Genomic DNA, 20,572 nt, shown 5'->3' on the forward strand with positions numbered 1-20,572 from the left:
ATAGGGATTGAGTAGCGGTAGACCCTGATCAATTTTCAGAGATTTGTGTTTGTGTGGAGCTAGCTAAATTAAAAGTAGACAAAGCGATGGGGCCAGAGGTTGTACATCTGAGGGTGCTGAAAGAAATAAGTTTTGATGGCTCCGCTGAGTGACCTTTCAAATGCTTCTCTAGTGTCGGGAGTGGTAACGGAGGACTGGAGAAGGATGGATGTGGTTCCTATCCAGAAAGTGGAAGTAAGGAAGAAGTAGGGAATTACAGGCCAGTAAGTCTGACTTCTGTGGTAAGCAAATTAATTGAAATGCTTTTAAAATAGAGAATGGTGAAGTTTCTGGAATCCTGTGGATTACAGGACCAGAGGTAACATGGATTCACTAGAGGTAGGTCTTGTCAGACAAATCTGATCAATTTCTTTAACTGGGTGACCAGAGAATTGGATAGATGGAGTGCGCTAGATGAGCTGTATTTAGATTTTAGCAAAGCCTTTGACAGCGTTCCATACAGATGTTTAATAAATAAACCGAGAGCCCTCGGGATGGTCCCCAAAGTGACGGGTTGGGTCAGGAACTGGTTGAGTGTAAGGCGACAGAGGGTAGTGGTCAATGGAGATCACTGAGGAAAGGGATGTTACCAGTGGTGTGCCTCAAGGTTCTGTTCTTGAGCCTGTTCTTTTTAATATTTTTATAAACAATATTGCGGATGATATCAAAAACTGTAATAGTGTAGACACCCTGGATTGTGTGAATAACATGAAGAAAGACCTAGCGAAGCTTGAAGAATTGTCTGAAATTTGGCATATGTTTTGCATTGTATTAGTAAATTGAACTAAACTAAAGCTTAAATTTATAGACTGTGTCATCTATATGAGAATAAAGCTCGTCTCGGTTTACAGCTTTTATTGTGAAAGGGAAAATAGTAGCATGTAAGCCAAAACAAGCAGCAAATTCCTGGTAGAACTTATCATTTCTGTTCTTATAGATTAAATCTTGCATGTGACCCATTCCCTCCAGAGTCATTGAAACTTGCTTGGTTTCATGCCTCAGTCCAAGTTGCTTCCTCTCACTCTATTTGTCATTTCCAGAGATCCTAATTCCTATGGGCATTCTTATGGATCCTTTCCGCTTCTTGGGCATAGACAGCCTCTCCTTCTCCTCCCCGGAACACATATCCTTCTTTTATCAAGTATTCAATATACATCCCTCCAGTTAGCTCAGCATCCTTCTCTCATGGCCCACAGTATCTATCCAATCAACCAATTCTACATCTGTCTCTGTAGTAATTCAGAATCCATCTCTACAGTTATTAAACTTCCACCCTTCAGACTGGTAGTCTGGCAGCCACTTAATCAGCATGCATTATAAAGGGCTCCTCCTACCAGGGCATAATTTTTTCAATCACCTGGAGTAATACCTTAATTGTTTGCAATAAACAGTGGGAAATCAAGTAAAGTAATGAATGGAATTCACATTATAAGAATATTATTGCTCCACCCAAACTATTCCTGGTCTGGGAATGCCTCTATAAAATGCATCCTTTACCCAATAAAGGATACATAGTTTTCATTTAGTTTTTTAACTGTGTCCATACCCATTTACAGGGGTAGGAAGCTTTTGAAAATTGTTCCATCACTTTCCCCCCTAAAAATGAGTGAAGGACTGTGCTGAAGATTTTGGGGACTGTTTTCTAAAATTAGCATATGATCCTACTGTACTCTTTTGCTTATCATTTTGGTTCTGTATAATACCAGACGCTCTTGTCAAGCACAAGTTAAGCATATCAGTAACATAAGCCAAAACATCTGATAATATGGTGAAGAATTCTAGTAGCCTCCTGTTAACTATTAATTAAAAAAGAAACAACAACAAAAAAAAAAAACCACACACCAGAATCATTCTTTTCTCCACCCCACCCTGAGACCTCCCCTTCTTCCTCTTTCCTTCCCCCTCATAGTTTGAGGAACAGAGAATCTCTCTACCCACTAGAGAATTTATTATACTATGTGTGACTCAGGCTGAGAGAGGCACCTAAGGCAAAAAGAGAGAGACTACCACAGCAGAGGTAAAGGAAACACATCTCCTGACAGAAACAAATCCTGTTTCCCTAACTAAGGCAAATAGCGGTTAGTAGCTGCTGTTGGAGTGCCTGCCATGCCTTCATACACTGTGACGGTGGCCACAGGAAGCCAGTGGTTTGCTGGCACTGATGATTATATTTACATCACACTGGAGGGGTCTCAAGGATGCAGTGAGAAGAACCTGCTTGACAAACCCCTCTACAATGACTTTGAAAGAGGAGCGGTGAGTGTGTAATCATGAACAGTATAATAGCATTCTCTCTCTTCCTCTGATAAAAGTACATCTGATGCATTTCTCAGTCCTCTTTCTATCAGGTGAGGATAGATATGACTATTCTATCACCCTCTTCTCTATCTTGCTTCTGGTAAATGCAGATTTTCTGTAATACATCTCGACTATTGGATTCATTGTCTTTTACTAGTTTTGCCTTGAGTTTTGATATTGCATACAATCTGGGGGGGGCATTAAACCATAAGATATTGATTAATGGATTGAGACTCTAGGAAACTGAAATACTAACAGTGTGGAGTGAACATTTTTAAAATCTCATTTTTATTATTTCTGTCATTTATTATTTTTTAGTTAATTTTGCTTCACTAAGGAGGGGGAGTTGCTTCAATGCGTTAGAAAGTGGTCTGAGTGCGCCCATATGCAGCTCTTTCCCACATACTAAGGCCATTTTTAACACTTCTTTTTTTTTCTTTTGTAAATCTTTATTAAATTTCCAAACTACCATAGTGCAAACAAACAATCTCAATATACATAAGTTTACACAAAATGCACATTAATCTTATAGACATTAATGCACAACTATTTCCCCCCACTCCCCCACCATATAATCTGAAAAATTACATACCTACAAAAAACCCTCCATATATTCCATATGTATATATATATATATATATATATATATATTAACACTTCTAGAAAATGGCTGATTTTCCATTTTCCAAATTAATGGCCACATGTTTAATATTGCTATTGGCATGTGAGCATTATCAAATATTCCCCCCCTCCCTTGCCTTGCTAGTGGCTGCCACTGTGGTAACTGCCCCGAAGCCCATAGAAATTCTATAGCCAAGTTCTGCACGGAACCCAAAATTGAATAATGAGCTTAATTGACGTAGTATTTGACCACACCATTAGAAGCTCATTTAAAAATATTAAAAAGCAATTAAGAATTCTAGGCAGAACTCGAAGCAGCATCTACCGACGCCTAAGTTGAGGTACCTACTGATGCCTACCTCGAAAATGAGCATGGTTAGGGGCGGAGAATAGGCGTGATATGACTTAGGCGTTGTATGGCGTCTGTGTTAGGTGTCGGAAAATTAGGCCAAGAAACCTTGGCCTAGTATACCGGCGCCTAACATTAGGATTCTTAGCGACACCTAAGTCAAGTTAAGCGCCGGTAGGTGTGATTCTGTAAATGATGTCTGGCGGTTGATTGAGAACCGTGCCAAGTGGCACCTAGGAATTAGGCACCATTGGGTGTCATTTATGAAATCAGGCCCTAACTGCTCAAACATTAATCCTGCCCTAATCAGTTAGCATGTACCAATGTAGATGCAGTGGCTTACCAAGGGAGGGGCGGTCTGCCCCAGGTGCACGCTCTAAGTGGGTGTACAGCTGGGTCCAGAATCTCCCGCCATGCTCTGCCGCGGCTGCATTCCTGAAACAGCAGCAGTGGCAGTAAACTTTAAATTCAGTCATCGCAGGACCTTTCTTCACCTCTCCGTGGCTGCTGGTCCATTTCCTCTGACGTCACTTCCTTGTACCAGAGCAGAGCCGGCAGCTATGGGGAAGTGCAGCAAAGTCCTGCAATGACTGCGGCTTCTTGTCCACTCCCTCTAATGTCACTTACTTGTTCCGGAGCAGAGCTGGCAGCTGGAGAGGTGCAGCAAGGTCCCACAATGATTGCACTTAAAAGTTTTACAGCTGCTGTTGCTGCTGGTTTGAGAAGCATTAAGCAGCAGTGGGGAGGTGAGTGGGCAAGATACTGGATGGCATTGGGATGGAGGGAGAGAGAAAGGAGCAGGATACTGGTATAGAAGGGTGGAGGATGGGAATTGGGGTGGAGGAAGAGAGAAGGGAGCAGGATACTGTTATGGAAGGGTGGTGGAGGGAGAGAAAGGGGCAGATACTGATGGAATTGGTGTGCAGTGAAAGGGGGAGAGAAAGAAGGGGGAAGGATGCAGGATGTAATTGGGTTGGAGGGTGAGAAAGGGGGCAGATGCTGATGGAAGTGGGGGGAAGGGATAGATAAGTGGCAGATGCTTATGGAAGAGGAATGGATGGAGAGAGAAAGGGCAGACATTGGATGTTAGTGGGGAGGGTAGAGGGGGAGCCTAGAAACATAGAAACATAGAAAGATGACGGCAGAAAAGGGCTACAGCCCATCAAGTCTGCCCACTCTATTGACTCACCCCATTAAGTCTAAATGCTAATGACCTGGTTCCTTAACTCGACCCTCGTAGGGATCCCACGTGGATGTCCCATTTATTCTTAAAGTCGAGCATGCTGGTGGCCTTGATCACCTGCACCGGAAGTTTGTTCCAGTGATCTACCACCCTTTCTGTGAAGAAATACTTCCTGGTGTCACCACTAAATTTCCCTCCTCTGAGTTTGAGCGGGTGCCCCCTTGTGACCAAGGGTCCCTTGGGAAAGAATATATCGTTTTCCACCTCGACACAACCCGTGACGTACTTAAATGTCTCAATCATGTCACCCCTTTCCCTGCGCTCCTCTAGGGTATAGAGCTGCAGTTTGCCCAGTCTTTCTTCGTATGAGAGACCCTTGAGTCCCGCGACCATCCTAGTGGCCATCCACTGGACCGACTCAGCTCGAAGCATATCTTTCCGGTAATGTGGCCTCCAGAATTGCACACAGTTTTCCATATGAGGTCTCACCATGGTTCTGTAGAGTGGCATTATGACTTCAGGTTTACGGCTGACGAAGCTTCTATTGATACATCCCATCATTTGCCTTGCCTTAGATGAGGCCTTCTCTATTTGTTTGGCAGCCTTCATGTCTGCACTGATGATTATCCCCAAGTCCCGTTCCTCTGAAGTCCTAGCTAGCGTTTCTCCATTCAAGGAGTATGTTCTGTATGGATTTCCGCTGCCGAGATGCATGACCTTACATTTTTTAGTGTTGAAGCCCAGCTGCCATGTCGAGGACCAGTTTTCCAACGTGATCAGATCTTGCGTCATACTATCCTTGAGGTTGCTTTCACTTACTATGTTACACAGCTTGGCGTCGTCGGCGAACAGTGCTACTTTACCCTGAAGCCCCCGGGTCAAGTCCCCTATGAATATGTTGAAAAGGGATAGTCCCAGGACTGAGCCCTGCGGCACTCCGCTAGTCACCTCCGATGTCTCAGAGAGGGTACCGTTGACCACCACCCTCTGAAGTCTTCCACTCAGCCAATCATTGACCCATGCAGTTAGTTTCTCACCCAAACCCATCGATTTCATCTTGTTTAATAGTCTACGGTGTGGGACACTGTCGAAAGCTTTACTGAAATCCAAGTATACTATGTCCAGAGACTCTCCCGAGTCTAGCTTTCCTGTCACCCAATCAAAGAAGCTTACAAGATTGGATTGGCATGACCTGCCTCTGGTGAATCCATGTTGACAGGGATCCCTTAGATTCCCTTCATCCATTATCATGTCTAATTTACCTTTAAGTAGAGTTTCCATGAGTTTACACACTATTGATGTGAGACTCACTGATCTATAATTCGGAGCCTCTGCTCTGCAACCCTTTTTGTGCAGAGGAACGACGTTAGCTGTTTTCCAGTCCAGGGGGACTCTCCCCGTACTTAGGGAGACATTGAAGAGCATGGCTAACGGTTCCGCCAGAACATCGCACAGCTCTCTGAGCACTCTTGGGTGCAAATTGTCCGGTCCCGTGGCTTTGTTCACCTTGAGTCTTGACAGTTCTCTGTAAACATCAGCTGGTGTGAACTCAAAATTCAGAAATGGGTCTTCCTTGCTTTCCTTTGCTTCCAGCCTTGGCCCGTGCCCTGGTGCCTCGCAGGTAAAGACTGAACAGAAGTATTCGTTCAGTAGTTTGGCTTTTTCAGAACCTGTTTCCACATAATTCCCGTCTGGTGTTCTAAGGCGTACTATCCCGTCTGCATTCTTTTTCCTGTCGCTAATGTACCTGAAGAAGGATTTGTCCCCTTTCTTAATGTTCCTCGCTAGAGTTTCTTCCATTCGAAATTTGGCCTCCCTGACTGCTGTTTTGACCGCAGCAGACTTTGTCCTGTATTCAATGTTTGCTTCTTTTTCCCCCGTGCGTTTGTACGAGAGAAACGCTCTTTTCTTCTCCTTGACGAGGTATGAGACCTCATCAGTGAACCATTAGGGTTTATTTTTCCTTTATTGTTTAGTTACTGATTTTATGTAGCGGATAGTTGCCTCATGAAGGGTCGTTTTCAAGGTTGACCACATGACCTCCACATTATCCGTTACTTCTTTAACCTGAAGCGTCTGATGGACGAAGTCTCCCATGCATGTGAAGTCAGTGCCCCGGAAATTGAGTACCCTTGTTTTTGTTTGTGATCTAGGGAAGCCTTTCCTAAGGTTAAACCATACCATGTTATGGTCACTGGTGGCTAGCGGTTCTCCCACCGAGATCTCTGAGACGCTTTCCCCGTTCGTAAGTACCAGGTCCAGGATGGCCTGGGCCCTAGTGGGCTCTAGTACCAATTGTTTGAGCCGTACTCCCTTCATGGATGTTAATATCCTCCTGCTATCACAAGTTGTCGCTGAGAGTGTGTTCCAGTCTACATCAGGCATGTTGAAGTCTTCCAACAGAACAACGGCCCCCCGTAAGGTGATATTCTCAATGTCTTCAATTAATTCAACGTCCTTGTGCTCCGATTGTCTTGGAGGTCTGTATACCACACCAAGGTACAGGCATTTTTCTCCGCCTCTGGCCAGGTTTACCCAGATGGATTCCCAAGTATACTTGACATCCATGATCCTGGTTGTCTTGATGTTTTCTTTGATGTAAAGTGCTACCCCTCCTCCTAACTTACCCTCTCTGTCTTGACGAAGCAGGTTGTATCCTGGTATAGTTATATCCCACCCATGAGAGTCTGTGAACCATGTTTCGGAAATTGCAACTACGTCTAGGTCTGCATTAACTATTTCTGTTTCCAGTTCTAGAAATTTATTCCCTAGGCTGCGTGCGTTTACATACATAGCTCTCCACTCTTTTTGTTTGTTAAGCTCATGTAGAGAGCAACCCATTTTAGTTAAAGTGTCTCCTAGCGATTCTTTTGCAGTAAGGGTACTTACCTTAGACTTAGAAGCGGAGTTTTGGTTCGCCACATCAGGATTGTTACTTACTGCTCCAGTGTAAAAGTGGGTACCCACCCCCGACTTACCTAGTTTAAAGCCCTTCGAAGTAGGTGGGCTAGTCGGTGTCCGAATACGTTCTTACCTCTGTTGGTAAGTTGGAATCCGTCTGGTCCCTGTAGTCCCTGTAGTGCCTCTCCGTGATTCAGCCTGTGCTGGATGGAAGTGGGGATGGGAGAGAGAAGGGAGCAGATGCAGGAAGGAAGTGGAGAAGAGAGAGAAAGAGGAGAGCAGCTACTGAATGGAAGTGGAGAGAGGGGGCAGACACTGGATGGAAATGGACAGAGAGAGGAGAAGATGCTGGATGGAAGGGGTAGAGAAAGAGGACATATGATGGAAGGAGGGGATAAATAAAAAGAGGGCACATGCTGGATGGGGAGAAGAGGATAGAGTTAGTGAAATACTGTAGGGGGTGAGGGAAAGAGGTGACAAGCTGTAGGCAGACACAGTGAAAAAGGAAATTGAGAACTGGGTAGTAAGAACTTAATCTGGACAGGTGCAGAAAATAAATTGAGAAGGAAGATGAGGGAAGAAAAGAGAAAGGAGAGAAGAGAGTAAAATAACAGACCATGGGGGTGAGGGAAAGGGAAGGGAAGGAGAGGAGAGAGATGCCAGACCAATGGGGGTGAAGGAAGAGATGGAAGGGGAAGGCATACAGTTTCTGGAAGGGGCATAGGAGAGAAGATGCCATATAGAAGGGGCAGACAGTGTATGGAAGGAAGAGAATGACAAGAAGATGAGGAAAGCATAAATCAGAGAAGACAAAGGTAGAAAAAAGATTTCTTTTTTTTTCTGCTTTAGGATAAAGTAGTATTGTAGCTGTGTTAAACATTTATAAATAGAAAATAGAAATAAGGTAATCCTTTATTGGACTAATTGTAACTGGACTAATTGTAATTCAGAGACCAAAACCCCCTTCCTCAGGTCAGGACAGGATACTGTAACAGCAGTATACTTTACTGACTTGAGAAAAGAGGTTCTGGCCTGTGAAAGCTAACTGAAAAATGTATTAGCTCTGATGCCTATAGGAATTCTATGAGTGTCTGAGCTGTTGCTGCCGTAGACGGTGCTACAAACCACACTACAGTTTTGTAAAAGGGGGAAGGATTAGTTTGTGATTACATATTCCATACTGGGCGAAGGTGTTTTCTGTGTTCTGTGTATACAAAAAACATGATTCTCTGTTAGCATTGACTGTGCAGGATCAATCTGTACTAGTCTGGCTTGTTTAGTTTTACAATGGGTGGATTGTTGTTCTACTGTTCACTGCAGTATGTTAAGATGCTGCCTTTTCCTAGGTGGATTCTTACTAAAAATCATGTTTTTCATATAGATGAGTGGAGGGGGGGGTGTGTCAAAAAATGATGGGCACGCCACTGTGTAGATGTGCTAACTGATTAGCAGAGAAACACTATTCTTTGCCCCCAGATACACCCCTAACAGAATATTTTTTAAAAATGTTTTGGCACTTGGTTTGTATGCAGCACATTCAGAACTTAGACTCCTTTTATCAAGCAGTGGTAGAGCCTTTTACTGCAGGCCAGCAAGGTAAATGCTCCAATGCTCATTCAATTCCTATTAGCGTCGGAGCACTTACCTCACCGGCCCAGCGTAAAAGGCTCTACCGCTGCTTGATTAAAGGAACCCGCTTTGTGACAAGCCCTTTTAAGTTGAAGAAAGCACACACTAGCGTTTAGTAAAAAGAGCCCTTAATATCTGCTATATTAATTTAGTAGAAAAAACAAGGAAGGCAACCAAGTCACATCAAGGTCTGCGTGGGGGAAGCTCAAAGTGCCAAACTTGGCTCACAACTTACAAGCCAAATACAGTGTAACATGTCAAAAAGCATGTCACACTGTATAATGTTGTAGGGCGCTCTCAGTGTGAACCCTCAGTGATAGGAGCACAGCTCCGACACTTCACTTCTGGGTCAAGGCGATAAGCCTCCACCCGCACACCATCATCGAGCGCCCTGTGTGTGCAAGAATCAAACCAATCAACAATCAAAGTGAGTAAATGAAACTCAACACAAACAACCTGAGCGACCCCCACACAAACCCTGCCAGCCAAACCCCCTCAAAAAGCACGCACAAAATCACAAACAAAATCAAAAACCATACCAAAAAGTGAAAAACATATCCAAAAATAAGCAATACTTATCCAAAACTGTCACACAAACGGAAAAACCGCGCCAGGAGGAAAGGTTCAACCGCGCTGGTTTCGGGAGGAGCCCTTCTTCAGGAACCTGGCCTCCAACAGAACACGAGCAGAGAGGACGGCTGAAGGGCGCCCTCCAGCCGTCCTCTCTGCTCGTGTTCTGTTGGAAGCCAGGTTCCTGAAGAAGGGCTCCTCCCGAAACCAGCGCGGTTGAACCTTTCCTCCTGGCGCGGTTTTTTCCGTTTGTGTGACAGTTTTGGATAAGTATTGCTTATTTTTGGATATGTTTTTCACTTTTTGGTATGGTTTTTGATTTTGTTTGTGATTTTGTGCGTGCTTTTTGAGGGGGTTTGGCTGGCAGGGTTTGTGTGGGGGTCGCTCAGGTTGTTTGTGTTGAGTTTCATTTACTCACTTTGATTGTTGATTGGTTTGATTCTTACACACACAGGGCGCTCGATGATGGTGTGCGGGTGGAGGCTTATTGCCTTGACCCAGAAGTGAAGTGTCGGAGCTGTGCTCCTATCACTGAGGGTTCACACTGAGAGCGCCCTACAACATTATACAGTGTGACATGCTTTTTGACATGTTACACTGTATTTGGCTTGTAAGTTGTGAGCCAAGTTTGGCACTTTGAGCTTCCCCCACGCAGACCTTGATGTGACTTGGTTGCCTTCCTTGTTTTTTCTAGTTTAGGATTTGTTTGGCAAATCAGGAGTGTGTTGTTGTTGGATATTAATTTAGTATACACCAAAGGAGGAGCTATCAACATGGGCTACCATTAAGATCAGTGGCGTAGCAAGAGGAGTGCAGGGGTGGTGGCGATCTTCCTATGGGCGCGGCATCCCTCCTCCTCTCTGCCTCCCCCCCTACTCTTGTCCTTGCTGTGTGTGCCCCTTGCCTTCCCCCATACTTTTTTTACTTCCCCGGCTCAAGGCTGCTCCCCACGTCGACCCGCGCCTAGGAAAGGACATCAAAGGGTGAGCTGACACCGCTGTGGGCATGCTGCTCACGACGGAGAAGTTAAAACAGTATGGGGAAAGGGAAGGGGTGCGCATGTGTGGCCGGGGGGGGGGGGGAGAGGGTGGGTCGCTGTCGCCCAGAGTGCCGCTCACCCTTACTACGCCACTGATTAAGATATATTATTTTATTAATAATAATAATAATAATAACTTTATTTTTATATGCCGCAATACCACAAATAGTTCAGAGCGGTTTACAGAGGAACTGTATACAGACTGCGATAATAGAAAAAACTTTTGAAATTACATTAGCATGTTAAGATTAATCAAGTTTATCTGGGAGTGTTTTAGGAATGCATCAAGGCAGAAGTGGAGTCAGAGAAATTTGTCAAAGAGATAAGTTTTGATTGACTTCCTGAAAGTTTGATAAGAAAATGCATTTAGAAACATAGAAACATAGAAAATGACGGCAGAAAAGGGCCACGGCCCATCCAGTCTGCTCATATAATAAAGACTTTCCTTCCATTCAAAACAAATAATGAAAATTTAAAAAATTACCCTCTCTCCCCGTTATTTCATTTTCACTAATCAGGGAAAAATATTAAAATACTAATAACTACTGTAGGTCTCATTGCATAAAATGGAACCTGTACTAAAACATGAGTTAGGGGGAAGTCATCAATGTGGGCCACTATTAAGGGGGGAAGTTATCATCATGGGCTACTATACATTTCTTTTCCTTATCACCCTTTTTTTTTAACCCCACTGTGTTATTATCATTGACTTCAACCTTGGGGAATAGAATCCATGATTTAACTGTGCACCGTATGGAAAAAAAACCCAAACTTTCTACCATTTGTTTTTAATATGCAGGCTTTTTGGTTTCATGGTATGGCCTCCTATTTTAATGTTGACAATCCATCCAGCAAATTGAAATAAAAAGAGTAATATGTTTTTTTTTCATTCATTAAACTGTGGATTATGGTGCAGAGGATGAGATCCTGTGGGGTACATTTATTTATTAATATTATTTATTGATTTGATATACCGCCTTTACCACTTGACCTAAGTGGTGAACATAATTATTAAAAACAAACCACAGAAAAGAAAGGAATGCCAATATCAAAAGAAAAGTTCCAGAGATAATACACATGCAATCATTAACCCCCTCCTTTACCAAGCCACGTTAGCGTTTTTAGCACCGGCTACCGCAGTAACAGCTCCGACGCTCATAGAATTCCTATGAGCGTCCGAGCTGTTACCACCCCGGCCAGCACTAAAAACGCTAGTATGGCTTTGTAAAGGAGGGGGGTAAATCTTTAAAAAGTCACTAAAAACAAATTTATATATTTATGCTATTTGACATAATGTCCTTCTATTACAAACCAATCAAAGTCACATAATGGGTGGCAATCTAAGGGCTCCTTTTACTAAGGTACGCTAGCAATTTTAGCGCAAGCACAAAATTACCGTGCACCAAACTGCGCGCTATACTTCTAGAATAACGCTAGCTCAATGCTGGCGTTAACGTCTAGCGCATGGGGCAATTTAGCGCACACTATTCAGCGCGTTAAGGTCCTAACGTGGCTTAGTAAAAGGAGCCCTAAGAGTAATCAAATATCTAGTAATTTAACAAAACAGTACATAAACAACAGAATGGATGACAATCTAAAACTATATATGTAAAACAAAGAAAGTAGACAGTTTAAAAATTAGAATATAGACTCTATATCATGGGGCCAGTATCTGTTCACACAGTCCACAGCTCTTTAAGGACCCATAAAAGCTGGCATCAGTTATATCCACTACATACTGATACAGAGTACCTATAGCAACCTGTAAGATCCTAAGAATCCCCATGGGCTTCTCCATTACCTAATATACTAACATAGTAAATGTCGTCAGATAAAGACCCGCATGACATATCCAGTCTGCTCAACAAGGTGGCCACAGTTGAATCTGGCACTCTGTCCAGGTTCCAATTCTTTATGATTAAACACTGGTATATTTAATCTCTGTCTCTGCCTTTCGCTTTTGGGGCACAGACCACAAAAGTCTGCCCAGCATCTTTCCTACTTCCCAACTACTGGGGATCGTCCTTTAAGCCCACTCCACATGGGATAATTTAGAGTTACTGTGCTGGTTTTGACACTAGTTCAAACACTATTCCTCTTCTCTATCCAGCCTGCCTTTTTTTCCCCAATATATTTTAGTAATGAATAGATATCCAGTATTTCCTACTGATAAGTTCTTTCCTCTCAAGCAGTTTACAATCTAAGGGGCTTATGTACTTAAGTGTGTTAAGTGCAAGAGATAAGCTGATAATTAATATTACTCTAGAGACAATGTAAATTGTTTTAGGCAATGAGATTTGCATTTACCCACTGCTAACACAAAAATATAACACCTAGGGTTAACAGAAGACCCAGTGCAGGCTATGATGACCTCTGAACTCCCCCTTCTGAAGTGATAGCAAAAGACCACTTTGGACAAAATGGGCACAGCTGTTAGGGAAGGGATGGCAACATAGCGACAGAATAGTCAGCAAGAAAATAGCAGAGAAGTACCTGTGAGCATACCTCAAGGTCTCCTGCATTCTGCCCCTCTGATGGAAAGCTTGTGTCAGAGAAGACAGGACTTGTCAACCATAAGGTTCAGCTGAGCTGGCTCTGTTGGACTTAGGGCAGCAGCAGCAGTGAGGAAAGGGGATGAAGAAGAAGGGGGAGATGCTGGACATCTGGGGAGGAAGCAGGAAAAGAGCAAGATGCTGGACATTTAAGGAGGAAGGATAAATGCTAGCTAACTGGAGGAAGGTAGGAAGGGAAGGAGAGATGCTGATCACTTAGATGTGGTAGAGAAGGGAAAGGGAGATACTGGACTACAGGCAAAAGTAGGGAGGCAAAGTAGGGCCTTGAGCCTTCCCAAGAGTGAGGCACATGGCAGAAGGTTCATCTAAGCTATCAGATACCCTTGAGCATCTCCTTCCCTGCCCTGATAAAGCATTACTAGGGACCAAAGAAAACCCTCCTTCACTCCATGCTCTTTCTTTCATGAGGTCAGTTGGCACTGTTTGTGTGCTTGAGCAGATGGATGGGAAGGTGTAGCCTTTCTCGTCTCCTTTCTCTTCGATGTCTACGTTATCAACGTCTGATGAGGTCAGCAATAAAGTCTACATGTGGGGAAGGTTGGGGACTAAAAAAGGACTCCCATAGCCCATGGGTGCCTTTCGTTGGGTCACTTCTGTAGATTGATAATACCTTTTGTTATCACTTGGGGGAGAGAGTGTTGCAGGAAAATTATTATGATTAAGTCTTACATTATTTCAACAAAATCTCCTGGTTTTAAATGCCCATTTATTTATTTGCACTTTAAAACCTCCTTTCTGAAATATGCCCAATATGGCCATTTAACATAAAGCTTTGGAGACAATGAAGCCAGTTGTTCATACATATTAAATTTCTTTTTTTTTTTTTTTTAGTTCAATCATCTTTATTAACATTTTTGTTTTATAACATACAAGTATAGGTACAAATACTTGACATAATATCATTACATACATTCAATACTACCAAAATGAGAAAAACCAAAAGTAGGAAATATCATGCAATCAAACAAGCTGGTCATTTTTAATGCAGTTTAGAACATTGACACTCTAATTTTGAATACAAAGAACTACTTGAGAGATATGAGTAGCGATGAGTGATGCTTGCAAAAGGTTAATGATTTTTTTTTTTTTTTTTTTTTGCTGTTGGGTTTCCTTCTAAAAATCCAATCAAACAACTTACTTTGAACTTAGTGCATAATGTCACCAAGCTGCTCTATGGAAGAGATTTGCATACTAAAATTTCCATGAGATGAAAGCACGTATTCAGGACTAGGTACAACAATGGAAGTACAGTAAGACTGCAGGCAGAGCAAAGAGGTTATATGCAACACCTGTGTAAGGCAAAGGTGCACAGTGAGGGGAGAAGGACTGCTCAGTTTTTGGAGTGAATAAAGGGAACAGGCTGAGACTGCAGAGATGCAATGGAAAACTCATCTCTAGAATATAAAAAAGGTCTTGTCTAAGGTTACTGACAGTGACTGAATCTGAAAGTTTCATGAGTTTTTAACTTTGGGAGTTATTTTCTTAAATTTCCTTGTAACCGTTTAGTTAACTGCGGCCCCCTTTTATCATGCTGTGATAGGGTTTTTTATCGCCGGCTGCGGCGGTAAAAGCTCCGACCCTCATAAGAATTCTATGAGAATCAGAGCTTTGACCGCAGCAGCCGGCAATATAAAAACCCTACGCAGCTTGAAAAAAAGGGGGCCTATGAGAACAAACATGATGTTTTCTTAGATCCCGCTCATCTCGAAAATGTTTTAGCTGGAAAGCTTGTTCACAAAATAAAACTCAAGCTGAGAAAATTTCTGGAACTTACTGTGATGTATGGCTAGAGCAGATAAGGGACATTAAGTAGTTAGCATGGGCTACTGTTAAGACAGGTTATTATTAATTTTAACCCAGGTTATTATCAGTTACTAGTTACTTCTTAGCTTTTAGTTACAGCAATTACATTTCTCATTTATGGAAGTAATTGATTACTGATTAGAGTTACCTGCTTAGAGTTGTTAATTACTTTTCCTTACTGATAGTACATCCAATAATATGGTAAGTGAAGAAGTAACATATCAATCTAATATATAACTCCAATGTAAATATTGTATAACTTCATCTCTTGATGCTTATTTCAAGGAAGTTTGACCAATTCATTCCAACCTCTTCCTCTGTCATGTCATGTCAAGTTGTTTTAGTTACTATTCAAAAGTAATTAATTACAGTCACTGGGGTAATGAATAAGCAGTTAACTACTTTAATGATTACTGCAAAAAGTAACCACAGTAACTAATTACTACTAAATCAATATTGCACAACACTGTTTATTAGTAACTAGGTCTCATTACATTAAATAGGAGCTGTGATAAAGTTAGTTGTAATATAACACATCTTAATTGTATCCCATGTTGATAACTCCTCCCCCATCCCTGCCTTAATTAGAGTTCTAAATGTTAACTTCTTTTGTCTCATCTAGCTTTAACTGTAATGTTTAATTCTATGTTTGTAACTCATAGGGCTAGATTCACTAGGGACACCGATTGTGTCCCGACCACTTTACGATCCGATTGTTCCCCGACCTGATTCACTAATCTTGGTGCCGATTAACCTCCGATCCGATCCACGCATGCAAATGAGGGAAATGGCATGCAAATGTAGGAAGACAACGATTCACTAAATAATTTAAGGAACACCGACTGGGCTGACCAATAAAAAAACAAGAGAATGCTGAGGACCAGTCACTCACGTCTTTTCCTGCTCTCTGCGCCCTAAAATCCCTGCCTTGCAGCAAAAACCCTGCTCTCTGCCGCCCTGTCTCTCTGCCACCCTGCCTGCTTCTCTGCTGCTTCTGATCTCTTCCCTGAAAGGAATCAGCTCCCTGACTCTCCTACTTTCTGGCACCCTTCCCCGCATTGCGAATCTGTGGTTTTAACCCGCGGGTTTAAAGCGGGGCTGCATGGCAGAGAGTAGGAGAGTTGGGGCAGCACAGGCTTCATTTTGATTTCTTTTGGCATTGTCCTCTTCACTTTCGTTCCTGCCGGTGCTCTCCTCCCGGCGGGGCTCTCTATGGACTGACCGCGGCTTTCTATAACAGCCTGGGCACCTGAGTACCGAGGACAAATCAAGCCCAACATTCCCGCTCCACGTAAAATGCCTGGACCCAGATGGGCATTAACAAAAGGGTATAAGCATAAAAAAAGAAAAGTTGCTACGGAGGGCAAACACATGTGCAGACCATCTACAGGCAAAGAAGATGGTCTGCGCATGCGTCGGGATCGCTATTCAGCGATCCGTGTGATTGGTTGGGGCGTGATTCTGATCACCCTCATTTGCATGAGGACGCTTCGTGAATCAGCTCCCCGGCCACGGATTGGATCGTATCCGTGGGCTTAGAGAATCTCTAGCCCATAGTTTTCTGGTTTTGCTTCTCAGTAATGTGGGTTTGATGCATACTTTTTTGTTATCTTTGTTGTTTAATTTTTCATGCAATTTCTTTCTTTTGCTATATATAATCTTGAAAATAAAAGATTAAAAACAAAAATGATTGGGTTTAATGAAGACTTTATTATAGGGAAAGCAGCTTGCTTGTAGTTTGACTCCAGGAGAAAATAAGCACCAGATTTTTTTGTGTGTGTACCTATAAATTTCAAGCATGTTGTATAAAACAGCCTTCAAAGTTTACTAGTACTGTAGTAACTATAAATCTCATTTTAAAAAGGATAGTTGGGTTTGTCCGATCACTTTTCTGAGCTTAAAGTGAGTTAAACTGAGGTATAGTAAGTATTTCTCTGTTTCAGAGGGTTTATAAGCTAAGGCACTGGTTTTACTAACTTGTGTTAATGATTTAGCGTGCATTAATTCATGCTAACTGCAATTAGCAAATAGGCCCTACAGAGAAAAATGGGGGTTTGCTTTATTTAATCTGAATTATATTGCATTAATTTGCATTAACACAAGTTAATACATGTTTGTAACTGAGTCAATGAAGAGTGAAGTGACCTGTTCAAGGTCACAGGGTATGGGAAATGCAGGAAGGAGTGGCATGCTAGCTTTCTTGATTCTTGGTCTGCTGCAGTAAACCACTTCAGTTTTACAGTGAAGGGGACAGTTCAAGAAAGCTCAGTTAAAGTACTTCATAGAATTCTGCCTCTTTAAATAGTAGCACAAGTCCACATTTTCATGCTCAATTTAAGTTGCAAGTATTTATGCCATCTCAAGGACTGGTGTAAATGCCCATGCCTAAGGTGTTGGTGCGTTTATCATCTGGGTTTAGGCTTAATGCCTTGCCGAGATTCTACAGATAAGTTAGACAAACTTTAAATTATAGCACATAAGTTAATGAAAGTTATAAGAATCATAATCATCACAACTTTAACAAGTTTTCAAGATATGAGCCGATGAAGAAGCGTAGCGGCGTTCAGCTCCTTAATTTCGGTATCTTGTATGCCATGGCATGCCGCTTCCGGTGGCTCTTTAAAAGTTACATTTGAACCATGTATATTGAATGGTTATAAATTCATTGTATTGCAATACTAAGCTTCTTTGAAAAATACAACCTGAATTATTTTTGCTTTGGACCCTTTTTGTATGCCTAAGTACTGGCATTTAGGCATGTAAATGACAATATTCTATAACATTATACCTAATTGCTTAGCATACCCCTGACCCACCCATGCCCCTCCCAAGTCCATGCCCCCTTGGAGCTGCATACCATAGAAATTAATACCTCTTATTCCAAGTGATAAATATCCGGTGTGATATATGATTCAACCACTCTTAATAGCTATAAATTTCATAACTTAGAAGCTCATAGAAATGAGGCACTCACCCAGATGGTATAAATGACGCCTGAAGTTCGGCACCTAGTTTGGTGCGCTTAGCCAATCTTGGCGCCTAACTTAATTTTCTTAATTGGCTTCATTGGTGCCATCAATTGAAAGCGCCCCCCAAAAAATTAAGAAATGATTAAAAAAATTAATTAGCCAGTAGGTGCCTAACTCATTAGGTGTCTACCACTTTGAGGTAGATGTCTATACAGAGGCATCTACCAGCAAGCAGGCATGGTTAGAGGCAGATTTGAGATGAAATCAGGGTGGATTTTGGCCATGGTTTGACTTAGGCGCACTCACTTAGACCAAGAAAACCCTGCGCCTAAGGATTCAAGGCCTACTGGTGCCTTACAATGTTTAGGCACTGCTAGGTACTATCCTATAGATGGTGCCTAGCAGATGATTGACAATTGTGCTGAACAACACCTAGGAGTTAGATGCCGTTTATAGAATCAGGCCCTCAGTTTATAGAATAGGGGTATAAGTCAGTTACATCTGTATCTACAAGTTATTGCTAAATAATGCTTGTTAAGGTCAATTTGGTACTTATCATCAATTAAGTGCCAATGTAGTGCAAATTAGCCCTTCCCCCTGCTTTTTACAAAACTGCATAAGAGGTTTTTAGCGCCGGCCAATGTGCTGAATACTCTGCACTGCTCCGACGCTCATAGGAACTCTATGACTGTCGGAGCAGCGTAGAGCATTCAGTGCTCCAGGCAGCACTAAAAACCTCTTACAAGTTTTTGTAAAAGGAGGGAGGGGTAGGCTGTGTGAGTAACTGACCCTATTCTATAACTGTGCACTCAATTGTGTGCCTAAGTTTAGAATTTGGGAGTTAGTAGCTCTGTAAGCTTTGCAGGTGTAAAAGCAATGAATTCAGCTGGCTTTCCTTAGCTGACTACTATGAGAGCAACCTTGTGCTTTCTACCATAGCCACATAAGCCTGTTAGCTGAAGAATGCAGAGAGCTATTTGTCTGAAATTCCATTTGGGTCTTGCTTGTTCTTCCTTCTCCCCCAGGGCCGCCATTAGGGCAGTACTACCAGTCCTGCATTCAGGGGCCCGGAGCTGACAGGGGGCCGGGCTCCCCCAGGGTCCTAGGCAGTGTTCTAAGGCAGGGGCGCCAGTAGCTCGCCAAGGCAAAGTGAGTCAATCACCCAGGACTCACTTTGTCTTGGCAATCTAATCTATCGGGCCGATCAGTCTTCCTCTCCCCGACGTCAATTCTGCAGTCGGAGAGGAAGTTCGGGCCAGCCAATCGCTGCCTGGCTGGGCGGAAATTCCTCTCTGACGGCAGAATTGACGTCGGGGAGAGGAAGACTGATCGGCCCGAAGCAGGGAGAGCATGCATCGGCATCGGCGTCGGCTTTGGGGCCTGTTATCCATTGGTGGGTCCTGTTCCCCGATGGCAGCAGCAGTGGCAGTGGCTTGGGGAACGGTAGGGAGAAAGAAAGAAAGGGGGCAGGCAGGGAAACAGAAGGAAAGAAAAGAAACAGAAAAAAAGAAAGAAAGGTCAGCAAACAGTGACTCACACAGGATGCTCACGCCATCTCTAGACTTCCTTCTGATGCAACTTCCTGTTATTGTATAGGTAGGACCATGTCAGAGGGAAAATGTGGGGCCGGAGCAATTTATGTGAATTGCTGCTCACTGCCAGTGACTTTCAGAAGGGAAGAGAAGTTTTAAAAAGCACACCGGGGGGGGGGTGGAAGGGATGGAAGAGGAATTGAGAGACTGACATGCTGGATTATTTGCAGAGTAGGGAAGAGGAGAGAGACCTGGGGTCTTCAGCTGGTGAGGCTTGAGAAACCCCACCAGCAACAGCAAGGTGAAAAGCTGCTGAGTGCGCCCAAGCCCATCTGAACCCACTGGTGTCTATGCCACTAGTTTATTTATACAGATGACCTTTTGTAACTCATTCTTTCAAGTTGTAGAGCTGAAATCAAACTAGAGGGTGACTTCCCTTGGATCATGTTCAGGGCTTTACTAGCATATCTCAACCTAAGAGTTCACAGCCTTTCTCAAAAGCTTTCTGACTCACACAGTTTAACCAGAAAGATAAACAAAGACATTTACAATAAAAGTGTCAAACTATTCTTCAGGGGAAACATAGTGGTGAATGCACAGTATAAGAATGACACAGGAAAGTGAAAGAGTAAAAAACTATTAAAGCTTATTAAAAATATTTACATACATGTATATATGTACTGCAGCAAAAATTGTATATATAAGGACACAGTGAAATGAAGTATAATAGGAGCCGACACAGTCCATGTTTTGGCAAATCAGGAGTCTACTGTCCTCACTTCACGGTACCAGCTTTATTTCCCTTCTTCCAATTGGATGATCGACATGGTGAAAGCATCTTTACCTCTCAGTGTTTTCCACACAGCAATTTATTTATAAAATGCTGTGAGGACAATTGTACTTCTGTCAGGTTCTATTATATATTATTCCACTGTGTCCTGATATATACTGTATATACAATTTTTGCTGCAGTACATATACTGTATATACAGTATGTAAATATTTTAAATAAACTTTTATAGTTTTATAGTAACATAGTAAATGATGGCAGATAAAGACCTGAAAG

The 20,572-nt window shown here is 42.6% G+C and overlaps 1 protein-coding gene across 1 annotated transcript in view; it reads left to right on the top strand.

Moving 5' to 3' along the window:
* Positions 1-2,009: 2,009 nt before the first annotated feature.
* LOC117358966 (arachidonate 5-lipoxygenase-like) overlaps positions 2,010-20,572 on the top strand; it is a 118,126-nt gene continuing 99,563 nt past the window's right edge. Inside the window, exon 1 of the mRNA XM_033940956.1 lies at positions 2,010-2,295. Within this exon, the coding sequence (XP_033796847.1) occupies positions 2,146-2,295 (150 nt within the window). The 5' untranslated portion in view covers positions 2,010-2,145. The remainder of the gene's footprint in view (positions 2,296-20,572) is intronic.

The sequence above is a fragment of the Geotrypetes seraphini genome, chromosome 4, assembly GCF_902459505.1.
Source record: "Geotrypetes seraphini chromosome 4, aGeoSer1.1, whole genome shotgun sequence".
Classification (NCBI taxonomy): domain Eukaryota; kingdom Metazoa; phylum Chordata; class Amphibia; order Gymnophiona; family Dermophiidae; genus Geotrypetes; species Geotrypetes seraphini.